Source organism: Hirundo rustica, chromosome 12 (assembly GCF_015227805.2).
Source record: "Hirundo rustica isolate bHirRus1 chromosome 12, bHirRus1.pri.v3, whole genome shotgun sequence".
Classification (NCBI taxonomy): Eukaryota; Metazoa; Chordata; class Aves; order Passeriformes; family Hirundinidae; genus Hirundo; species Hirundo rustica.
Window position 1 is genome coordinate 1,498,829 of NC_053461.1, and position 24,591 is coordinate 1,523,419.

Here is a 24,591-nt window from a genome sequence, read left to right on the forward strand (position 1 = left end):
AGAAGAGCCTCTGCTTTAGGGCTGCCTTTTTCATTAACTGATTTAAAAATATTCAGTGTATCTTGGGCTTTAAGATGAAAGCGGCAACTAGGAAGACACACATCCATTCAGGTCCTGTACAGGGAGCACAGAGCTAGCCCTGAGAATACCCTTAGTACAACCTAATTTGCAAGCACCCCCCACCAGCTCTGAGTACACGCTGTCAGTGTAATACTGCCAAGGTGCTGGGAAAGTGGAAAAAATAATATATTCCAATGACACCTAAGCACTAACAATTATTACTGCAGACCATGCTTATAACCCAGCTCAGCTGGCTTGCCACTGAATTCCCTCCATTCCCTGGTCTGCTTCAGGACACTTTCTGGCCATCTCAGGCTGGAAAAAAAGATTACATAAACAGCAGATTTCCACTACTACTCTCCTACAACAAAAATTACTTTTATGCTTATTTATTATTCACATAATCAATGCTTTACAGAGCCTTTAAAGTCACATATCTCACTTGCTCCGCTGGAGCTCAAAATAACTTTACAACATAGAGATGGACATTTGTGGTCAGTTGCTCTAAACAAAACAGCCCAGCCCTTTGACAATTCATCTCCACCACCCCCAGCTGCATTTGGCTTTCAGCTTCCATGAATTAGGTGGACGGGAACAAACTGCCTGCTTTCAGCTACGATAGCACGTTTACTCCATAGCACCAGCCACATTTCCACAGATTAAAGGAGCCCTCCCCATGCAGGAGACAACCACAGGGCCCTGCCCTCCTATGGCTTGGAGGGAATGAGCTATTGGATTTCATCTGCCAAGCATTTAGCAGGGCTGAACCAACTCTTTACAGCATCATCGCAGAACAGCTTTAATGTAACCTTTCTTGGAGAAAGCACGGTCATCTGCTTAATTTGCTTTATTCATGTCACAGTGCTTATGTTAACATCTGCAAGACACCCATTCAGGTGTGTCAGAGAGCAATGTTCCCTGGTTCCCAGTAGGAGATGTGTGCTTTGGAGATCAAAGTCCCTGCACAGCTGACTCATATCTGCTGACAGCCACCGGACTTCTAATTTCAAAGGGCACATTTTTATGGGAAGCCCAGGCATGAAGCAGGAATTCATGCCACAAGCCCTCCCTCTTGCTTCACACTTGTACTTGGGGAGGACTTTAGCTCAACTAGGAACAGGCAACTTTAGAGATGGCATCTAGAAGAACCAATGGATGAAGTGCTTGGAAAGAGGATTCTGGGCTTGTTTTGGTGGGTTTGGGTTATTTTTATTATTATTAGAACTAAGAATTTTGTGGGTGTGATATGCAAGTTCTCCTGACACACTTGCTGTGTACTCCAAAACTTGGAATGCTGTAAGGTGACCACTTTCAGACAGTCTGCAAGTTCTTATGGCTAGACATGCTGCCCTGAACCAGCAAGAAGCAAAACCCACAAACGTTCAAGTTCAGATTTAACACAAACTTTCCTTCCCACCTACACTGTTCAACATGCATTTTAACTTCAACTCTCCATCTCCACCCTGCTTTCCTCGTCTAGAAGTACCCCGTGACAACCCAACATCAACAAAACAGCAGCAGCCATCAGCAAGACACAGCCCCTGTTGAGCCTTCTGCAGAGAAGGGCTGCTGCCAAGCCACTGCCACGGTGCATCTCACCATGATGTACATGCTGACTCCTTGGAAAACCTGCCTGCCAAACTTCAGCTGTTCTGCAGAATCAACAACAGTATGGAATAAGCAACCACGCACTTTCCTTTAAAAAAAACAAAACCAAAACAAAACAAAAAAGCGCACCTATATATAGCCCTCAGCATTAAGTTTTATGTAGAAGTATCCTGCTTCCTAGTCAGCTATTAAGTGGCTGCCTAGTAGTGTGAAGAGGAAAACAGGCTGAACCAGAGCTTACTCGCTTCCTCCATCACGCCTCTGAGTCTAGATTGTAATTCTTCCACTTTTATTATCCTAATAACTAAGTGGCAAGTTAGGTCACTAGGCCTAACAGTACCATAGGCCAGCAGTACTTACCATCGGTCTCAGACCTGAAAAGGAACCAATTTTCAACTGCTCAAACTGATTTATAACTGTTGCTCTAGACTAAAATACTTCACACATGGACCACTAAAATCACAGTCCTCAAAGCAAAAAGAAAGATGTCAAAGTGCCAGTGCTTCAGCTAGTCTGAGCCAGCAATGTGACCATTTTGAGACAAATGTGTGTCATTTTTATGGCTTGGTCCACAATAACCTTCCTTACTCAACCTACCAAGTAGAAAACTGCCAAGGCTTGATCCTCTGCATCTGTGCTTATAGCTGCCCCAGCAGCCAGTGCCAGAACTGAAACCTGGCACTGGTTTGAAGCTTGCACATTTATCTACTCCAGTAGAAATTCCTAAATTCTACTTGGAACACATCTTGAGCAATATGACCTTTATTAGGTCTATAATTCTACAATTTAAAAAACAAAACAAAACCAAACACACACCCCCCCCCCCCCACATTATAAAGACATTTGTGACTAATATCTTCTGCTCATGTGCAAGTCTGCTCTGCAGTCAGATTAAGCATAAGTACCACCCAAACTGTGGCAATGTTCCTTAAACTCTGCCCTACAGCAGAGCTGGCAAGTCATTCTCTGCTGGACAATTAGTGGAAACAAGCTACCGAGGCAGACAGCTTCCTTACTAAATCAAGCTAGTCATACAGATTGTGGAAGTATTGTGAAACAAATGAAGGACTGAAAAAGCAGCTTGTGAACAGTGAATTTTATTTTTTTTTTAATAGTTACATGGCTGAGGCTGCAATCAACACAACTTGTTCACTATCTCACTGAGCCATCTTGGAAGCCTTGCTGTTGATTGTTAATTTTCACACTGAAGTTAAACCACAACCAGCACTCTTGCAAGCATCTTTACATCCACCTTCTCTAAAAAGTGGTCTTCCTCTTCATTTTTTACATCTTCCGTATTTAAGCTTTTGTTCTATGCCTTTTATGTAGGGAGAAACCAAATCCATGGTTCTCAATACAAAACAAAGGAGAAGTCTCCCCAGCAGCCCTTACTCCTTATTTCTAGGCATGGGAGGAATTTTATAGCACGTACAAAGTTCATCACAATTATGGCTCAGTTACGAAGAGACTGTAGGAATTTTGTATCTTAGTGCCTTTAAGTATCTGAGCATTTCCCCACCTCTAATTATCCTCACCTATTATTAAATAGGTAGATAAATAGATATGGGACAGAAAAATTAACCAACGATTAGGGCTTAATCTTCTGGAACGGAGAAGACACCACACTGAGCAGAGCCACATGCCAAACAGAAGTATGCAGATGAGATGGAGCTGAGCAAGCTGCCCAAGGAAATTCTTTGCTGAAGCATACAGTATGTGTTCACAGGCTTACTGTGCCTGCTGAAGACATTAGCAACATCCTCTGTAGGGATGTCTTTAAATCAATTACACGGACTCCTCTGTGCTTTGAGAACGTACTGCAGCCATTTCCTCCAGTGTCCCTTAAGCCCAGGTCCATGTCCCAGCACCTCAGGGTCAGCACATCACTCGTGTCCTGTTGTGTGCAGCTGCTCACCCCACGGAAGCACAGGCTGTGCCTATCACACAGAGCTGCTTCAACTCAGGCCGGTTTTGTGGATACCGAGCTGCGACCTGCCAGCCTCTAACTGCAACATCCTCCAGTCCCACTGTATCTCTGCTTCTCAGCAGCATTAGCAGGCAGTGGTGTGACCTCCAGAACAGCTGATCCTCAGCATCCAGCTTACCTGAGTCTCGCTGGGCTTTCAGCTCACTGGCTCCCAGCTGAGCTCCCACACCCTGCCAAGGCACAGCGACTCCTCCGCTTCACTGACCAGCCTCAAGGGTTCCATCACCTGAGGAAGTGGATCTTCAGGAAGTCTAAGTGATACACCATGTACACTCAGAGATCCAACTAAGCTTTTTACAAGGGAGGTTTTCCAGAGGAGGAACGACTTTTCACTGGAGGGCTGTAAGAACAGTAACTGAGTGGTGATCTGGGCATGGGCAGGAGGATGGAAAAGAACATGGGGTTTTATTTTTTTGCAAGGGACAGAAACCATTTTCTTCTATGCTTACCAGGGTGACTGGTTATTAAAGAAAAAAAAAAAGTAAGCTTTCTTTGTGAGACAAGTCTTTGGATTGAGATATCAAATATTACACTTCAAAAGGTTTTCAACTATTAAAATAGTGTTTACTTCAACTGGATTTGAAACCAATTATGTCAGAACTTCAGGCCACTGCAATCACCCCCCTGTACTGCCTATTGGTGCATGTTGGGCCCCTAGAAAGGATCGCAGGAGGTGGAGCTGGCAACTGAAAAATTAAGTTCAAATCCAGTCCTTTTAGTGTAGGTTTGGCAAGAAAAAAATATCACACAGACTTTTAATACAGTAAAGAATAAAAATAATCAAACCAATGGAGCTCTCAGAAGCAAAATACAGATTAAAACAGCTCTGCTCAACTTCTTAATAGGTACCAGAGACCACTCATGTCTTAAATCCAGAAGAGAAAGCCAGAGCACAAATCAAGTTTAAGCCAGCAGTTTAACAGCAACAGCAACCAACCTAGCTTCTCCAAGACAAACTGAAATCACCCAAGGGAGCTTGAAGGAGAAGTCAAAAATTTCAAGATTCGGAATTGTTAAAGTAGTTGGGGGGGGGAAAAAAAAAATCAAACTGTGGTTAGCTTATGATCAAATTCCTTAATACTTTCAGTTTGAACACACCTAAATTTCCGGTGCCTTAAGTGCCATATCCCAAGTTAGGATATGAGATGGTAAACACATTACCCTTACATCCAGGAAGAGCCGCAGACAGGTGTTAGTGCACATCCAGCCCTTGCTGTGAATACTGTCTGTGAGCATGAGGAGGGCTCTGCACTGCTGGCATGGGATCAGCAGCGAGCAGGGATGCAGTACAGAACAATAAGAGCTGTCATTCACAGTGGCTATTTCAGACCCAGGCGCTCCCCTGCCAAGCAGGTCTCCACTCACAGCTGCAGGACTACAGCACAGATACCCAGCTAAACAGCACACAGGAATGCTGCACACATTATCTGAGATCCTTTTGGGGCAGAGGGGAAGACAGGAAGGCGTCTGTATGTTCAGCCTTTGTAGAGCAGCAAGTTGCTATGAGTGCTGCTTTGTCCACAACCAGCGAGCCCCTTGCCAGCCTGGCAGGGCAGCGTGCCAGCACCACACCCACCCCAAAACCCTGGCTTGTCTTGAGAACTGGTGCAGCCAAGCACCTGGCAGCCGGGGGACAGGAGGCATTACAGAGGGATTCTCCCAATTCTGGAACCCCTTGCCTCACCTGCAGCTCCCACCCCAAACATGGCCAGCGGCACAGCGGGCTCTGGGCCTGCCACAGCACGATGCTGCCCACAGTACCACTGCCAAAACCACCTTACAATGGGCCCTGTGAGCACAGCCCCTGCTCCAGCAAAGCACATTCCTCACTGCTGAGCTCATCCCAACGCCCCTCAGTGCTGCTAGTGGCCCCAGGAGTGGCTGGGACATCGTGGCTCCCACATTCCTGTGCTGGGGACAGACTGCGCAGGCATCCTGCAACAGCATTGAACCAGCAGGTGACGATCAACCCCTTCGGTGGCAAAGATCCATGTTTCCAAGGAGGAACGAGTAGAAGCTGGGTGGCAGAGCGGCCAGTCTTCATGCTTCACTATGCAAAGGGAGCCCAAGCCTCCATGGGACAATTCTGCTCCCCATGGGCTCAAGCAGGCTCAGCAGCATCCCATCCTCCAGGACAGCACAGCTGGCAGCATGCCAAGACCAACTGCATCAACCTCACAGACAACGGGTGGATTGGGAAAGCTCCTGGACAGCATCTGGCAGCATAGACTGGAGCTGTAGAGAAGGGCTTCAGGATAGCACCCACACAGACACTCACACCCAGCAGCCCCAGGCTGAGAGGCGGGTGGAAGGGAAGCTCCTGGAAGCCACAGGGACAGCACAACACAAGGCACTCAAGTGCTAATTAATCACCCAGAAGTAACTTGAGAAGGAAAGTCCCTGCAGTGGGGAGTGAACGTGCTAGAACTGGATTTCTGTTAAATGATGGAGAAAGCATCCTCCTGCCTTTGTCACACTCTTCTGAGAAACACTCGGCTCAACTTTTGAAATCGAGTGACCTGACACAAACTACACCCCCTCCTCCAGTCATGAGACAGGAGAGAAAAAGGAATGACCCTACACCAGGTCTGCAGAACATTTACTGCCATGGCACAGGAAGGCTTCACCTTCCCATCAGAGCAGACAGCTACACCTGAGTCAGCAACACCGCTAGTCAATTCACAGGAAACTGATTCACCGTTTCAGTTTAAGGAAGACATTAAAATTTTAGTCGAATGTATAATTGCCCACACCTCACAAGAAACACCTCTCTTAAGAGTTCAACCAACTCAAGGTTGTTTCATTCACATGTGCAAACAAAAAAAGCATGTTCCCACAACACAACTTGTGCATACACAACTAGAAAGTCAAGCCTGAACCAGAAAGGCTGACTTGAAAAAACAACTGTAGTGCCACAGTACTGCAAGTGACACAACAAAACTACAAATTGTCTCTGAGTGCTGTAGCCTTCTCTGTAGGATTAAGGTAATCCTAAATCTAGCAGGTTACTTCAGGTCTCATCAAGGTCAAAAAACTGTCTAGTTCTTGCAAAGACCTCCCAGGGGCTGGCAGAGGCATTAGTTGACAAGCCATTAGCACTGTGCCGTATCTCACATTACTGAATGAATGTTATCAATCTTCAGTGCAGGGGACCACAAAAAAGCCCACCCTCAGGCACTAGGGATGAAACAATTGCAAGAGACAAGGCTACAAAAAAAAAAAAAAAAAAAAAAAAAAGCCTCAGCGAGACCAAAGAAGCAGCAAATAATGTGGAGGTTTCCAGGCACCAAAGTGACCTCTGGGCTACTAACAACGTATTTACTCTCACGGTGAATAGGTCAAGATAGTTATATGAAACAGCATGTAAAGTCTTGCCGAGACAAATGAGCCTATTCAGATAGGGCTGTCTAACATCTTCTGTGCAGCAGATGCCAGGCACAAAAGCTCAAAGAGATGGAGCTGTGAAGCCAAAACCAACACATTTGAAATTATCAGAAGCGATTACTGTTTGGGGAAATCCTTGGCCACAGCATACACCAAGATTCAATTTTTCCATTTGAAACCAGAATTGCTACACTGACTGTGATTCACTCTGCACAGGGCTGTTCAAAGGAAATCCCCATTCATGCAGCCCTGCACAGCTCCACCCATCTCCACACTGCAGCACCAAAGTACTGAGGATTGGAGCACATTTTGCGGTCTGGGGTTAGCAACACATCAGAAAGTAACCTACTAGTTACTTTAGCTTTGCAAAAGATTTGTGGTTTGTCTCAGTTTTGATCATCTCTGATTCTGAGCACTAACAGCACTTCTCTATGCAGGCTTGTTTTAAAGCATATAACCCCAGGTACCATGCTACAGACACTCTGCAGCCCTCTGCAGCTTAATGACAGTTATTCCAGCTATCTCTGTCCAACCATTTCCCTGAGAAACAACAGGAAAGGTAATTAAACTCTAACATGCTCTGCTCAGTTTGGCCGCGGTACAGTGAATTTTCTTCACAGTCGCTGGAATGGGGCTGAGTTTTGGATTTGTGCTGAAAACCAGACACATGCTGATAACACAAGGATGTTTTTGTTACTGCTGAGCAGCGTTTACACAGAATCAAGGCATTTTCTGTCTCTCACCCCACCACTGAGTTGACTGGGGATGCACAAGAAATTAGGAGGGGACAGCAGATCCTCAGTGACTCAAGGGATACCCCATACTGTATGGTGTCATGCTCAGCCAAAATCAGAAGGAAGCAGGAGGGGACATTTGGAGTGATGCCACCTTCTTCCCCAGTAACCATTACACGTGACAGATGGCTGAACACCTTCTTGCCCACAGAAAGTGGTGAATAAATGCCTTGTTTTGTTTTGCTTATTAAACTGTCTTCATCTCAACACACAAGTTCTCCCACTTTTCCAATTCCCTCCCACATCCCACCACAGAGAAGTGAGTGAGCAGCTGTGTGGGGCTGAGTTTAAACTATGACGTGTGCAATTGTACCTTCAGTGCAGATTGGAAAAGGCACTTCGGAGTTAACCTCCAAATCTGAATTTCATCAGTTCATTTTGACATCCAGACTTAGTACTCACTCAACACAAACACACAGCACCAGGAGTAGCCTAACACCCACACATCCCAACACCAGAGCTGTCTCACCAGGCCACTGCCCATCAGCACTGCTGTGATGATGTGAAACACCCAAAATGAGCCCTCACCCTGTCTTCAAGCTCCAGCCATCACTACAGCATTGCCATGTGAGTGTCAAGCAGGAGGGGGTGACACAGCCAGGCTGCTTTCTTGCAGCTCCACACTAAGCAAGGATGTGCAGGACAGTCACTGCAAACACATGCACGTCCTGGAAGGCACTGCTGCTCTTCCATGACCATTATGAAGATGTCCTCAAGCTTCTGCATGTAAGCCAGCTAGATTTAATTCCCCATGAGCTTTCACATATAGACACCTATCCTCCCCCTCCACTGGAAACCATGACTAGCCCTCTACAAGAAGGAATGGGGTTGCTTTCTTCCTGGAATGGCAATTCTTAAGTAAAAAACATTGTGCGCTGCATCTTGAAGGAAAACACACTCTCGTTTCTTTCTGGGTAAACAATGAAGCTGGAACACAGCTCTGTATGCTTGTGCAACACAGCCGTAAACACACGTCCATCTGCACATCACACAAGGCTCTCCCCTGCACCGTGTGGATTTGAGCCCTGTGTGTTTAACACCCCACACACAACAGCGCTGTGTTTATACGGCTTCAGCTACAAGCCACTAACATAAGGAAGAGACGCTTGGCTTGAGGCCCAGGCAATTCATCCAACTGTGGCAGCTACTATCAGACAGACTTCTTTTGAGAGGAGCTGTCATGACTGGGAACACAACGCTGAATCTGCAGAGGCACAGTCTGCACAGGTGGTCTCCAAGAACATTAAAGAGGACCATCTGGGATTAATGGTACAGCTTGAGCACACATTAGCCCCAGCTGTGCCACACCCGCTCATGCAAACCACACACCTCCCACTCAAACTCTCTCCCTGCACGGCAAAGCTTTGCTTCACATGTGCGGGTTTTGCACGGCCCTGACCGGTCCAAGTGCCCACCTCACCGCAGCTGCCACGGGCTCACCAGCCCCAGGCCCCAGAACTACCCTCCTGTGCCATGCAAGGGCTCTGCTCAGGGGCCATCCTCTCACTCTCCTAGAGAGTGAGAAAAGGCTGAGGCAGATCTGCTCATTTGACACCATCAGCCTAATCCAACTTAGTCAGGAGCTGCTCAGCTGTAACAGGCTCTGGCTGCTAGCAGAATTTCCAAACTAGCCAGTGCTCAGAGGGATACTACCTCTCCTCTCCAGAGGCTGGACTTCAAATCCTCCAACTAAAGGCTCCACACAAGTCTTTCCAAACCTCCCAAGCTTGCAGGTCTCTCCCTAGTCTTCAAGGACAGCACTTCATCACACACATGCTGACCAAGAAGGGTGCAGGCAATTACCCTCACTAGCTGCAAATTCCTATTTTTAATCTGCAGTCTCACATTGTTCACATTTGTAAGCCTATTGTATCTCACATTTTTAACACAATACTAAAAATGTAGAGCACTGACTCTAGGGGCAATTTTTCTAGAGCTGGAATAGTTGCAGCAACTTCACAAGCTACGCTGCTCTGCCTGATCTCCCACACCTCTTCCAGGTACCTACTAGGTTTGATGCAGCGTTAGAAGACATCAGTTTTTAGCAATTCCTCCGTTTCACCGTGAAAAAATGTTTACTGGCGTACTGCTACCTCCATCCAGATACAAGAGCCCCATAGGTGTTTATCTTACTCCCAGAGGAAGTCTGGGCTGCTTCTTTCAGCTTCTAAATTTGAGCTTAAATACTCCTAACCAGGTACTGCTTCAGAAGTCTGAGTTACTTTTCTTTTAGGCAGAGTAAGAAATATTCTGCACCTTGTTAAAGCCTATGTTTAAGCAATAAAGCTGGTTAATCTAAATATTTGAACTTCCTCTGCTTTAGGCAGTGCTTTCAACCAATAGCTTGGCATTATGTGTGAAACAGCACATTTTTTCTCTTTGCAAATAAAACCTTTCAAAGAGATACATCATTTTCTTCAGTTATTTATCTATATCGGAGGAAATATTTCTTTACTCAAGCACCAAACTCAGAGCTCAGCTACAAAATGACAGCAAAATTTGAAGTGCTGAAGTAGGCTTTATACCACTAACTTCAGAGGGCTTCCCTGTTTGAGTCAAGAGTCATTCAGCAGAGCTTTCCACCCAGGAAATCCCAGACATCTCCACTGTTTACAGGGCCTGAACTAGTAGCTCCTCACTCAAGTCTCCTGCTCACGGTACTTTCACAGCAAAGCAAACCTTCTCCATGAGATGACTCTTACAGAGTAGCTCCAAACTGCTCCTTCCAGAAAGCAGTAGATTGGGATATACCCCAGAGAGAATTCCAATGGCAATGCAGTTAATTCTCTGGGACAAGGTCTTCGCGATACCTTTGTCCAGGAGCAGCACATGCCTGTATCCTTATACCTGCAGATGTCTGCAAATCATTAGCATGCCCAGCAATGCTCACTGAGCAGCCACAGATCACCCAGTGTGACAGCACCAAGAGCAGTGCTGAGCCACCCCACAGTACAGCGGCTGGGAGCTGAATCACCCTTGCTTTTGGAGAGAACTTGGACCACTAGAAGACTATCTCAGGCTCTTCTATGTTTTTTGGATGCAAAAAAACGTAACTGCCCACCTGGGAGCTGCACCAGCTTCTGCACGGCTCTGGGGAGCCCCAGGGCACGCTGCAGCTCAGGGATCTGCAGGCACTCCACCTGACTTTGTGGCTCCCCGCCAAGTACACAACTCACTTGGTCATTGGCACCTTGATTGAGCTGCCAATCCCTGCTCCTGCTCAGCACTCAGGTTAGGCTAGAGAAGTACTGTTAGTACAGGAGCTGTTTTATCAACATGCAGCAACCTCTGCGAGCTGGGGTTTTCTCCAAAGCAGCTGTATTGGGCTGTGGCAAGTTACCATCCTCCCTTTGGCCACCCACATTCGATGTTACTGTTCAGTTGTCTAGCACATATGCTGCATCCTCTGTCAAGAGCATGGAACTCGCATAATTCAGCACTAAATAGCACAGGAATACATAACCACAAACTGCTGAGAGCATTAAAGTGGGACCACTATAGAAGGTCCTGCAGTCCCAATTTAAAAGCCTCCATGTCTTTGTCCTCTGACAGTAGCAGTGTCCAGCACTGGTGAGCTCAGGCTGTGGCACCAGAAGTCACTGCCCTTTCAAGTGTCACCACAAGTTTTCCTGGCAGTCACCACCAGCCTAGATTTTCTGCTTCTTCATAGCTGCATTTTTACTACATGCCTAAAAGAATTACCAAAAGAAATAATCCTCAGAGACAACCAAAGCTGTTTCTATTTGACTTTAAATTAGATTATTGATCTTGTTCAAGCGGTTACATGAGCTATAGGATATTTGCATGCAACCACAGTGGTAATCAACAGCTGGAACAAAGCTGAAACACCATGATTAACAACCCAAGTCTTCCCACAGACAGTACTTTAAGTCTGCTCAGACACCAACTTGTCCCCCACAAGGGAATTCGAAAACAAGCCATGTCTGAGCAAGTGACAACTGCTCAGAGAGTCACTGTAACTAGAGTGAAATCAGCAAACAGCAGCCCCTCAGGAACATCCAGGTGCTGGAGGAGGCTCAAAGATGCCTAGACTTCAAGTTATTTGGGAGATCAACAAGCAGAATTACTTCTAGCTTTGCAGAGAAACCCTAAAGAAACTGACTGTCTAGCTGTAATGGTGAGACAACATATGATACCTTGCACCATTAAGGCGCAAGTTAGACAGCAATTTTGTTTAGCAAGCCAGCATTTCCTGTTCTGTAGCAAGGATCAAAAGCAGAGAGATAAATCCAAGATTTGTGTCTCACACCATGACAGATACAAAGTATATTTATTATACTGTCTGTTCCCAGTGTGGAAGATGCGTTTAAGACAAATGCAGGACCCTGGCACATATAGCCCAGGTCAGGCTCTTTGCTCCTGTAGTCTGAGACCAGGGAAACCTGCTCCTACCACTCACCTTATAAAAAAAAGAGGATCTCCGCAAAGGTAAAGCTCACCTCCAGGATGTACCCATCAGTCTTTTAGCACTGAGACTTAAACTAGTTCCAAGACCTGCCTTGCCAGTATTTGCCTATGGAAAGTCCACTAAAACTGCGGCACCAACTACTGCAAGGTTATTGTGAGAAAAGGGAATGCAAAACATTTAATTACACCAATTAAAGGAAACACAGATAGAGCAAGTTAGTATCTAGCCGAGGGGAACAGTATTTCCTCTTCTTTGTTTGAATAGCCTTCAAATGCACATATCACGGGTGTTTGCTCAGCACAGTTCTGTACGCTGTGCCTCCTGCTGCAGGGCCCCAGAGCAGACATATACACAACATAACTCACCAGTTGCTCATTTTGGGCCCACCAACTACGACAGTGCATTTTAATACAGGCTCAGAAATACAGAATACATTGTCTCCTCACAAGGGAGGCCACAGACTAATCAAAACCAGTAGGCAGCCACAAGCACACAGGGCAGCCCGAAATTGCCATGCGTTGTGAGCTGCAGAGGAGAGCAGCCACCAGCTTCCTACTCCCAGGCCAGGCTGGGGCAGCCCCCAGGGCCAGACATGCTCACAGCACTAATGCAAAGGATACGAGCTGGCATTTCAGAACAGCATATAATAGCTCAGTCCAGAGCTCATCACACAGGCTTCAGCACAAAAAGTGGGTGGCAAAACACCAGCCGTGGGCTAGGAGTTGCCTCCAGTGCTTTCAGCTGCTGCTCTGCAGCAGAGCAGCCATGCACAGGGCTGAGGCCAGTGTTGCAAACACCTGCACCCCACCCAGGCAAGCAGGAGGCAGCTGCATGAGGAGAGCAGAGGGTGGCTCTCTGCTCAGCACAGCACCCACACCATGCCAGAACTGACCCCAGCAATGTGACAGTGCGATGTGCTGCAACAGCCATTGCCCAATCTGCCCCTCTCAGCAGGCAGGCCGAGTGCTGGCATGGCAGTGTGTGCCCACCTTGCCCTCAGAGGACCCATCATTTGAGAACTGTGCTGCCACACAGCCTGGCCAGCTCATGCTGGAGTAATTCAATGCTCTGACAAATAAATACATCATGATTTACAGCATGGCCTGAAGCAAGGGATAAGGAATCACAGCCACAATGTCACTGTAGCCCACGGTCATTTTTGTGCTGTTACTGGGTAACACTGGCAGGAGAATTCATGCAACCTGCTGCTGCTGTTAGATGAAAACAGCTTGTCGCTTTGCAAGAAAAGCCACGGCCTGGATGGTCAAAGCTCTGCCACTACTAACTCACCAGCCTGATCAGTAAAATTTGCTATATTTCAGTGACCCAGACAAATTAACTCTGAAGTATCTGCCGAATTTATGCTTTAAAGTAAGAGACTGCCGTCTGTATTTACTGGTTCCTTCCCATTAGTTTAGTTGTCTACTTGTCCAGGTTGAAAGGAACAGCAAAGGGCCATCACCTGACTCAGAGGAAGCATCCTACTAGTAACCAGACAGTGCAGCTGCTTGTGTGGCCATTCTTCTCAGACACTTTAGAGAGACATGGCTGTTTCCTTTCAAGGGCTATATCAGCAGGAAGTTCCCACAACTTCAACCCATCACACCAGGGGAGACAGGATTGAGCTAATCCACCCTCTGCCCACTCCCAGGCAGCCCAAGGCAGTGTCTGCTGCCTTACTCACCACAAGAGAGGATGTGCCAGGCAACCCTTGCTTCCCCAGGAACTTGGGCAAAGCTTCGTTTGGCTACTTGTTTGAAGCAGCCTACCTTGTTTTCACTAGCACAAAAAATCCAGTTTACTCTTACAGTGGTTGTATCCCAGTTGCCAGGTACAAGCACAGGAGGAACTAGACATTGCACACGTCTCACTATGGATGTTAAGACTCCAACTGCTTACAGCAGAATAGTGCTTACACAAGGATTTGCAATCCATTAGGTGAACCCAAAGCCCACCACAGCAGATCCAATCCTCACTGTGATGTACCAGATACTATGTTGGCACGCTCTGGCGCTAGAAGACACAAAAACAACTACAATCACGCAGTCTGTAGTCAGAGCAAAAGAAGAAAGTTTATTTCTTCATCTCGATTTATATAGTTTCTGGACAACGACCAGGGACTGGAGAATGAGGTTGCCACCTCTTTGGCCCCACTGGTCAAACTAGAAGTCCATTAACTGTCCCTCCTCCAAAGAGGAATGCGAAAACAATCACTTTGTTTATGTTACAATCCCTGAGAAACTCCACTACAAAAATGCAAACAATCAAAAGGCTAAAAAGAATATGGCAACAATGTTCAAAATTCAAGGTTAGTTGCAGGAGGGACAGAGAGCCAAGGGAGGCCGGCAGACAGGTTAGAGACCACATCAGAGCCCAGAGAACCATCTGATTAAGATACAGCATACACTTAGTGCAAGGCTTTTGAGTATGGAACTAGGATTTATCTCATAATGATGACCTAGAAGAAAGTCATCCCTATTAGATTAGAGAGTACTAGTTCTTCCTTAGGAGGAACACAAACAGGCAGGAGTGCAACTACACAAACTTTTGCCCTGTGGGGAAAGAAAATCTGAGCTTAGTCCCCAGAAGCAGAACCCAGGGGAAAAAACTCACTGGAGTTTCATTGCACAAATCCAAATAAACAGGCATAGCTTGCTTAGCCCATTGCACAGAACCTCAGATCCCACTTTACTCAACTCTGAACCCGAGGTCAAGTTCCCAGGAAGGGCAAGGGTAGCTCTTGCAACCCCCCACCGTGTGGGGTGAGTAGAAGGTGTGGTGAGTTTCCACTTTTACCATGCACACAGACAGACAAGTATAGCAACCAATAAAAGATCAGAAGCAGCTAGCACAGACACTGTATTTTCATGAAACTGCTACTCTTATTCCACCAAACACCACCTAAAGACACTGTTCACCACTACCTTTGACCATTAGCAGGAATTCAGCCTGCAACAAGCTAAGCAGTGCCATACAGTGAAGGCTGTAGCACACTGCTCATATCACCTAACAAGAGTAGGTGGTGCCTTCCCTTAGTCTCTTCTACATATATTTCAGGTTGGATTCTTTCCAGAGAACTTAGCTACACCAGCATTTCCTTCCTCCGGCAGAGACACACTTGGTATATCCGATTCCGTTTTTCTTGCTACATCCAAGCTGATTGCAGCTACCCATCCTCACATACTTCCACCCACCACGTGTGCCCATCCCTGCTATGGTGCACTCCTTCTCCCTATGGGTGGGTACTCTAGAAAAGGACCCACAGCACTATCAGAGGAAAAAAAAAAACCAAAAACAAACAAACAAACAAACAAACCACCCTACAGTTTTTCTACAGAAAGCCTGGCTACCTCACCAACAGCCAGAGTCACACTCAATGCTTTGTAAGCAAGAGTCACTGTGACAGGCTCTTCAGGCACGCTGGTACCACACCACAGAGCCAAACACCAGTCCACTGAGCTCTGTGTCTTTTTTACTGTAATGAATTATGAGTCAGGTGACATATTCATGGGCTCACTATCATGCCAGGCAATAAAGGAAGACAGGACCACCTGATGCTGGTGGCAGGGACTGGGTAAACACCACAGTACAGGAGAGGTTTGTTCACTCCAGCATCACCAGCAACACACTTCCGCTCTGGTGTGCTTGCTAAACATGCATTAGTGGTCAAACATAGCAGACCCTTGCTCAGGACCCAAAGTAGCTGCTCAAAGTCTCTTTCTGAGGAGCAGAGAGAAAACAGAATTCCTCTGAAGCCTAGGGGATTCAGAGACCATTGTTTTACTTCCCATTGCTTGGAGCAGACACAGAACAATGCTGGCAACACAGCAGCATGACCACACACAAGGCTAACCACATTCTTAGGTTACAGTTGTAGGGGAGAAAAGTTATCCTAACCCATTTAGATTTAAATATACCATGTAAGTCAATACAGGACATGGCATTAGAATATGGAGCAGTTAAGATTTCCACTCCATCCTGAATACCTGGCATAGCCTTCAGTGCCTTAAATGAAAAAGCTGTTCAGCACATTAGTCTAACTGGCCCTAAGTAATTTTACTTAAGTTTGATCACTTTACAAGTTTCCGCTCATATGTAAAAGAATGCAAGAACAGTCTATGTAAGCTGCCTTAAAGTCTCCTGTAACTTGGAACTCGTAGTTCAGGCAAAGACATTTTTTCATTAGACCAGCAGTCCAACTACTGAAACAGAAGGTCCTGAAGAGACCTAACACCTTTCAAAGCTGAAGCCACCTCCAGCAAAGAGGTCCACTGTCCATCTATCAAAAATTATTTTCAAGGAGAAGGAGAGTCATATTTCCAAGAAGCAGAAATATGTTTCCAAGACACAGTGGATATTTTCCAGAAAGCAGCGTCCAGGGAAGTCACAGGTAAGTGGCAGACAGTGTATTTTGACTACCTCCTTATGATGTGTTAATAGAACATTGAGTGAGACAGAAGAACCCTTAAATGTACACAGGCTGAAAACACATCTTTTTTCAGTTTTCAAGGACCAATCTCTAAGTGTTACGGGACAACACATTCACTGTTTTACAATTTTCCCTCTAGAAATGTACGGTCTGCTTTGTCACTCTTTAAAATATCAGCAGCATAGGGAAGAAACCACTATTGGAAATAGTTGGAAACCACTATTTTCCTAAAATGAGATTTCTGTAAGGTCCTCAGACTCACAGGTCATGATACTTTCACCTTAAGCACACCACAGACCACAGTGTATGCATCAAGTACTTGGTCATTAACCAAAACCCCACCTAATGCACAGGTTAAGTTTGGTCAGTGCTCCTGCAGCTGGGATATGCCACCACCAAACTCTCCATGAGGCAAGTATCAACAGACCATGATTATAACCCCATACCCTCCTCATCCATCTCCTTCCTGGCATAGCTTAACTCCCTGCAGACACTGCAGCAGGACACAGGACCATCACAAGGACAAACCCGTAAACAAATCACACGACTGTAGCCAAGGCCAGCACTGGATCCTATGGCCATGGAAGCAGATGTGCCACTGCCCATCCATTTACTTGCATTGCCACTTCACATCCCGTTGTGAGGCAAGCCAGGTCAGCTCACTTACCTGGTGAAAGTGCAGACTGGCAGAGAAGTCACATTTTTCAGTCTCCTCAATGTGACTGTTGCAGCCCAAGACTGCAGTTTTACTCAACAAGACAGCTTGGCAACTATCCTCCCACTTACCAGTGACCTGAGGTTGTTGGGTGAGCAGTGGCCATGAGAACGCTGCCAACAGGAACTGAGCAGCAGAGTACAGACGTAGGACCTGCAAGCTTGGGTGCAACTTAGCAGGTCTTACCCCAAAACCATCTGCCAGGCTTTAGCCACCCAACTCTTCTGTTTCTAAGCTATATCGGTTGACTCCTATTGCCAGTTACCAGGGTTTCCAAGGACAAGCTCAATGCCAAATTAGCTTCAACTCCCCTACCTTCTCTGATAAATACTCTGTAGTGTCGATTCAGCCCCTTCAGCCAAGAGCAAAGCCCTTGTACTCTGCATTCCTGGCATCCTACTCCCAGTGCCTGTAATGCAGCATGCCACTCAGCACCCAGGAATTTGCAATTATCTCAGTCTAGCAGACAAGGAAAAAAGCTAGACTTAACACTTGAGCAGCACAGCAGCCACCTCATGTTGAGCAGAAGGCTCCATGAAGTCACCTGCTCCCACAATAGCTTTTTCAGAGCATTCACCCCCGTTTTTGCTGGATGGCACAAAGCACAATGTGCTTCATGGCCTTTTTCCTGACAGATTATACATGCAGTCAATTTCGCATTGAAGTAGACTAGAAGACTTCATGACTAGAAGAAAAGCTTCCTGAAACTAGCAAAAGACTTCGAGCAGGGACTAAACAAGGGGTAACAGCAGCAGGGGAGGCTGGGCTGCTAATGTGCATCCAGAAAGGGTTGTGGTCTAACACTGCGTATAGGCAGACTTGTTTTAAACATACAAATACTGAATGCCAAAACCTTGCTACTGAAAAGGTTTTAAAATGTGGTTGCAGTACAGCAGCAGTAGCTGAGCCATAACACATGGCTTCCAAAATATTCCTGGAAGTTAAAAAATAACTGGAACAGGCACTGCATCCACTTAGCAGAGGTCTGATGGCATTATTAATGCCAGAAGTCTAGCAGGCTGTCCAATTTTCCCAGTTGATTTGGCTCAGGGTTGGCCCTAAAGACCAACCTGGCCTTCTCTACCTAGAGCCTTTACTAGTTTCTTTTTTTCACTCCAGCTCCAGGGTCCGCAATGGCCCTGGTTTTGTTCAACAACACAAAAGAGACTAAACAGCAGAAACAAAAAGGAAGCCTCAAATTTTTCAGAACCTGCAGGGAAAAAACACACTAGGGGCAGGTAGTGAACCCAATGGATGTTGCACCTGCAGGACAGGTGCCAAGAGCTTCAGCCCTTCAACCCAGCAGAACACCGCAAGGCTCACTCAGAATGTCTCTTCTGGAAAGGGCATTCAGAATGTTTTTTCAGGACAGGCTCAGTTTACCCAGGCCTGTAGAGTAGGGCTCCCGTGCCACTCCTTGGCTCAGCACAGGTGGCAGAGCACTGGTGGAACTGTACACTCCTTCACGCAGAGGCTGGGATATGGCAAAAACATCAGAAGTCATTGTTATTCCATTCTCTCAACACTTCAAGTTTTCTTAGGGCTTGGGTTTTTTAAATTTTATTTGGTTTTTTTTAATAGTCAACACAACGCAAGTAAGCTGTAAAACAAATAGTCATGTCTTAAATGATTACAGACACCTGCAGTTCAGCCTAACCACGTAAAGAAGCTGTGGGGCCACAGCAGTTTTTCTAAAGAGGAAGTCACTGAAAACCAGACCTGACTGGACTAGCCTTGATCTCCCAAACCCGCCACCCTCGGGAAGTTCCACAGACAAATAGGAAGGCAGCTGGAGCAACAACATTTTTTTAGGGAAAACAATACAATAGGAGGGGAGTTCTGGCCTGGTGTTGGAGCTAGTCCAGCAGCTGCCACAGAAAGGTGAGCTCTGATGTTAGCAAAAGTCCAGCCCAGGAATCAGCAGCTGCAATTCAAACCCCACTGTGTGCAAAGGGAATCCATCTTTAAGTAAATAATTAGTACCAGCTTCATTCCCAGCTGTAAGTACATTAGCTGTTCTGACCAGGGAGTACAATCAGCCACGCAGGACCAAACAGTCCTCACTTCTTGTCCAAAGCTGTTTTTACACGTTAGTAGAGAGGAAGAGGGTACCCAGCTACAGGTTTCCAGAGAGGGGCAGGTCTCCCCAAACTGGAGAAGTTTCTATTTTCTTGCTATTGTAGTTAAAGTCTTTGAAGAGAAACAGCTTTTACCTTGGCCAACCATTTTAGACAACTGAGGAGAGCTATGCTCACCCAAATTCAGCTGTGCAATTCATCGAGGCCAGAGTCATCAGGAAGCAGTAGTTATAGTTATCTGGCAAAGAGCTAGAAAAGGCACATTCCTTCCCAGAGATTTCTCAGGCATTCAAATTACTGCTTTACAGACTATATAGTGTGGCCACACCTGAGCTATTCCCCAAACAGTAACCGATTGCATTCCTAAGGGATCATTCGCAATCCGACGTGCATGCCAGCAGCCTCCGTCTCCAAACCACCAGCTATCAACCAACTGCATGCTCCAGTATGAAACGAGCAGACAAATCTCATACCAGCCTGGGTGGCAGTAGCTCAAAGCACCCATTGCCTGGGCTTAGCAGGGTTCCTTGAACGTTTCCTGCCGTAACCTACCGCACCAGAAAGACCAAGGAGAAAAGTGCAATCGTGTTCAAAAACTGCAACTGTGCATGGGCAAGCATCAATACTAATCTGAACACTGGCATCATCTACCGGGCTGTGGTGAGGAAAGTCTCCCCCCTCTCCTATACTACCTACGGCTGCAGCTATTCCGCACAGCCGCGAGAGTCTGGCTCCAGCAGCCTGCCAGAGCCCAGGTACGCCCAGCTAGAGCGGCATCGTCCTGCCGCATACTCCTGCCGGGCTGCTGGAGGGATCGGGGCCTGGAGGAACCGGCTGCACAGGGAGAGAATACGCTCAGGCTCCAGGTTTCTTCAGAAAAGACCTGAAAGCAAAGCTTCACCTCTGAGGTAGTGACCCAGAGGGACACGCTGAGGACAGGAGCACACTGCCTAAGCTCCGACAGCTAGGCTGTGGGGCAGCCCGACGGCACACACAGCTCTTTAAAGACAGAAGCAGCGAAAGCACCTCAGCTTCCGAGCCCGCAGCCCCCAATGCCCTGAGCCTCGTCATGGTTCCTCCAGGCAAAGGTCCAGCGCAGGAAAAAACACAATAAAACGAGAAAAAACAAAACGGCCCGCCGGAGACGCACTCACCGATAGAGACCAGCTTGATGCTCTCCCGCTCCAGGAACTCGAGGGCCACAGAGACGTTCTCCAGCTGCATCTGGCGGAAGGTGGGCCGCTGGTGGTACTTGCGGTACATGCGCTTCTGGCTGAGCACCTCCAGCAGAGCGATCAGCCGTAGCCCGTCGCTCAGGTCATGCTGCAGATTGCCGATGCGCTTGTTGACGCAGCGCAGGTGCTCATTGCACCAGCGGGTGAAGGTGTTCTGCTGGATCCGCTTCCAAGGCGCGTCCTCCGCCAGGTCCTTCTCGGTGGCGGGCATCTCTCCGTCGGGATCGGCCGCTCTCCGCGCGCCCTGACCCCGCGCCTGCGTGCTCATGGCCAGCCTCGCTCCGCCTCCTCGATCCGCTGCGCTCCGCCCGCGCCCCGCCCGGCCGCCTGCGGGGAAGGAGGCAGTGAATAGCGCCGCACTGAACTGGGGCCCTTTCCCTACTCTCACTCCTGCTGCCCGACCCACCCGCACTGCGCGGCTCCGCGCCGCCGCCCGGCCTTTATCCGCCGGGAGCGGCACGCCCTCCGCCGCATCAACCCCGCGCCCCGCCGCACCGGCCCGCGGGGGCCGGCCTGGGCCGGGCCGGGTCGGACCGGGCTGGGCTGGGCTGGGCTAGCCCGGCCTGGCTTGGCCTGGCCGAGCCCTTGATGTACAGGGGGCCCTGCTGGGCCGACACGCACCTGGCCGAGGTGCCGGACGGGGCTGCGGCACAGGCAGGAGCGCAGCTAGCCCCGCCGGGGTGCGGCCCCCGCGCCCCACAGACAAATGAAACCCGCAGTAGGAACAGGCGCACAGCCCCCGACCCACCCGCACACCCCCACCACAGCCTCACTCCGGGGGCACAAGTCAGGCCGCCCCCCGTGTGCCCGCCGCGGGTGGGTGCAGCCGCGGGTGGGTGACCCCTCGCCGGGCCTGCAGAGCTGTGCAGGATGGCCGACAGAGCCAGGCTCTGGCCTGGGGGGCTTCGATTCTGCATAACCCGCGCCGGGAGAGGCTGAGAGGGCTCACACGAGGTGTGATGTAGGAAAGGGACAGCAACCTCTGTGCCGACACACACGAATTTATCGGCCATTTGAAAATAACAGAAACTTCTAAAAGCGGTCAATTACGGTTCGAATTCTTTGCTTTTCCCCCCACTTTTATGACTGATTTCCTGGCGCGCCACTCCCTGCTGACATACAAGACTGTGACTTGCCGCTGACTCATTTGATGACAGCCGAGTCAATAGCTCCAGCTGCCTTGCTGCATACTGAATTTTTGCAGGTCACCGAGACATCTCATGACACTTAGTGGGTCGCTCAAAGCTGCGGTGAGGTGTCCCTGTGTGTCCCTATCCCGAGGGAAGCCTGTGCCCACCCGCTCACCCTCCCCTTGGGTCCAATCCAGCTCACACTTACGGTCTTGGCTTTGCTACCAGGAGCTGCTCCACTGATTCAAGCGAAGTGTGTGTGTCTACCTATTTTACGTCAAGGCTGCCACACTGAAAGGTGCGGGTGTCTGTCAGAAGACAAATTCGTTAAAGCACAATCAATAAAGTCTTATTTAATTAAATTACTATTGTCATTCTCAGCTAGAAGATGAGAATACAGATGTCCAATTATTTTCTTTCGAGCATGTTATTCTAATGCCTCCACTAAACCATCACACCGCGAAACCACACACTGGTTTCTCTCCAGTGACTTAATAGATCCTTCCCCCAGCCTAATTTATATTAGATGCATTTGTTGACAATAAATTAAGAAACAAGAAAATATGAAGGTGAGGTAAAGTGGGAGTTATGTCTAAACTTCCATTGTTCCCTAATCGCCATTGCCTCCTGTTTTAAAACTATCAAAATCAGAGATCGGATTTAGTATACTGAAATGTTGAGGTGTATCTCATGGCACAGCAGCCACTGCCCTTTCCTCAAGTCACTGAGCCAAGTACTTGGCAGGAAGTTGCTTTTATTATTAAAATAAAAGCTGACATTAAGTGAGAACTTTCATTTACAGAGACAGGGTACAGAGATGCTGCTGCCAGGGCAGCTTGTGCCTCACGAGCAGCTCTGCTGTCAGCGTGGGCTTGTCCAGCCCAGGGGAAGGCAGCCTGGAAACATGGAGCTGAGCCTTTTCTCAAGAACTTTTCTTCCATCATCCTACAATTCATCTTTTAATAGATACTAATTGCTTATTGACTTTGGCCTGGGTTGGGACTCCTTAGCAACCATTCCACATCCGGATTAGCTGATTGCTTATAATGTTTTAATTTCCATTCCTTTTCACTCCCACACCTAGTAATGCACACTCTTTATTATCATTTTGTGCCTGTGCCATGCTGAAAGTTGAAGCTTCAGACATTGTTTTTTCTGTAACAAAGGCAATGAATAAGTATTACACAGGAAAAAGGCAGAATTAGTATTAGGACCTCTATTTTTAACTTATATATTTAGTTAAAATTTTCAATAAAAGTAATTTTTTCCGTAGACCCAGCAAAGAAAATTTTCATCCCAACGATATTCTGTGCAATGACATACTCTGCGCACATAAGGACAGTGGTTTCTTTGAGTGGTTTTCCACCACTCCATCCATCCATCCATCCATCCATCCATCCATCCATCCATCCATCCATCCATCCATCCATCCATCCATCCATCCATCCCATCAGAAGCACTGAGGCACAAAACCAGATGTGAAGTGCTCAGCAAAGCTCTGGCACAGACTCACCCTGTCAGACTCAGGACAAAGGCAGTGGCACAGTCAGGGCTGTTGCTGTTGAGACCATGCAGGGTTGGTGGGGTGCTAGTGGTCTGGATGCAGCAGCCTGTGTCACAGCTGCCCTTCCCTGCACATCACAGGGCTTTTGATCAGAATTCAGCCTTTTGCATCCTGACTGCTTTCATGATTATTGGGAAATAAAGACTGCTTTGTGGGAAGAGAATGAAAAAAGCAAAATAATTTCTGCTCTGAGAAACAGATCTTGTTTCGTTCCTTTCTTCCCAGTCACAGATGACCTCACAGCTATAGTCTGATCAAGATTTCTGGTTGACGGGAAGTTAAGAGGGGCAGCCCCTGCCTGCATGGCACCCCATCGCTTGTATGGGTGACTGAGATCAGGAGAGGTGCCCTGTCTGGGACCTGCCTGGCCACAAATGTGATATCCAGCTGTGGCAGCAACTACAGGGCTGGGCATCAATGCCTGGTCTCATCTACTGATGAGAGAGTCCCTCTGTACTGCTCTGTGATCGTATTCTTTTTGGGGTCACATTTGACCTGAAAAACTGTATTTCCTTTGAAATGAAGTTGGAAGACATTTTAACACAAATGAACCTGTGTTTCAAGTTTCATCAGGAGACAAAGAAATAAAAACAAGCTAACCCATGAGTCTGTACTTGCTGGAATACCATCTTGGTACTGTATATTATTACAAATGAACTAATATATGCCTTGCAGAAATGCCTTATGTGCATATTTATATGGGTAGATATTTGTGTGGATGTACGTATACAGGCAGAAGGGAGGGAGATTTCAACTCTGTGCTCTGGGGCGGATGCTTTTTTCTTTTGATTTGTCCTGTATGGCAAGGATCTTTCCATTCCATTCTTCATTTACTTGCTAGATGCAGATACAAGGAAGGAAGAATGCTCTCATTGCTTTCTTGGTTCTCTCTAAGCAGTTGTAAAAACACAGCAATGATTTTTTTTTTTTTCCACTGTTTTAAAAATACTCTTCCGCAGTGGTAATTCACTGCAAGGCTGAGTTTAAAAAGACCCTGTTTAATTCAGCAGCAGAGGGCTTCCTCTGCCACATACTCACTGTTTTATCATGGAACAGCTCAGAATATTTTGTGTATGAAAATATGGCCTTGACAAATGGAATAAACTGTAAGGGCAATTCATTATGGCATGCTCTATTTGTAGCAAAAAATCACTGCAGAGTCTCTCAAACCAGAATAT

The 24,591-nt window shown here is 47.3% G+C and overlaps 1 protein-coding gene across 5 annotated transcripts in view; it reads right to left on the reverse strand.

Moving 5' to 3' along the window:
* The window catches only part of FLNB (filamin B), a 71,176-nt gene extending 50,130 nt beyond the window's left edge, over positions 1 to 21,046 (reverse strand). For 3 of the 5 annotated variants that reach the window (XM_040076432.1, XM_040076431.1, XM_040076429.1), the window contains exon 1: positions 20,639 to 21,024. In XM_040076432.1, the coding sequence (XP_039932366.1) occupies positions 20,639 to 20,987 (349 nt within the window). In that variant the 5' untranslated portion in view covers positions 20,988 to 21,024. Of the gene's footprint in view, positions 1 to 14,178; positions 14,330 to 20,638 lie in introns of those variants that run through there. The other 2 variants (XM_040076430.1, XM_040076433.2) reach the window with 2 other exon arrangements.
* Between the last annotated feature and the right edge of the window lie 3,545 nt (positions 21,047 to 24,591).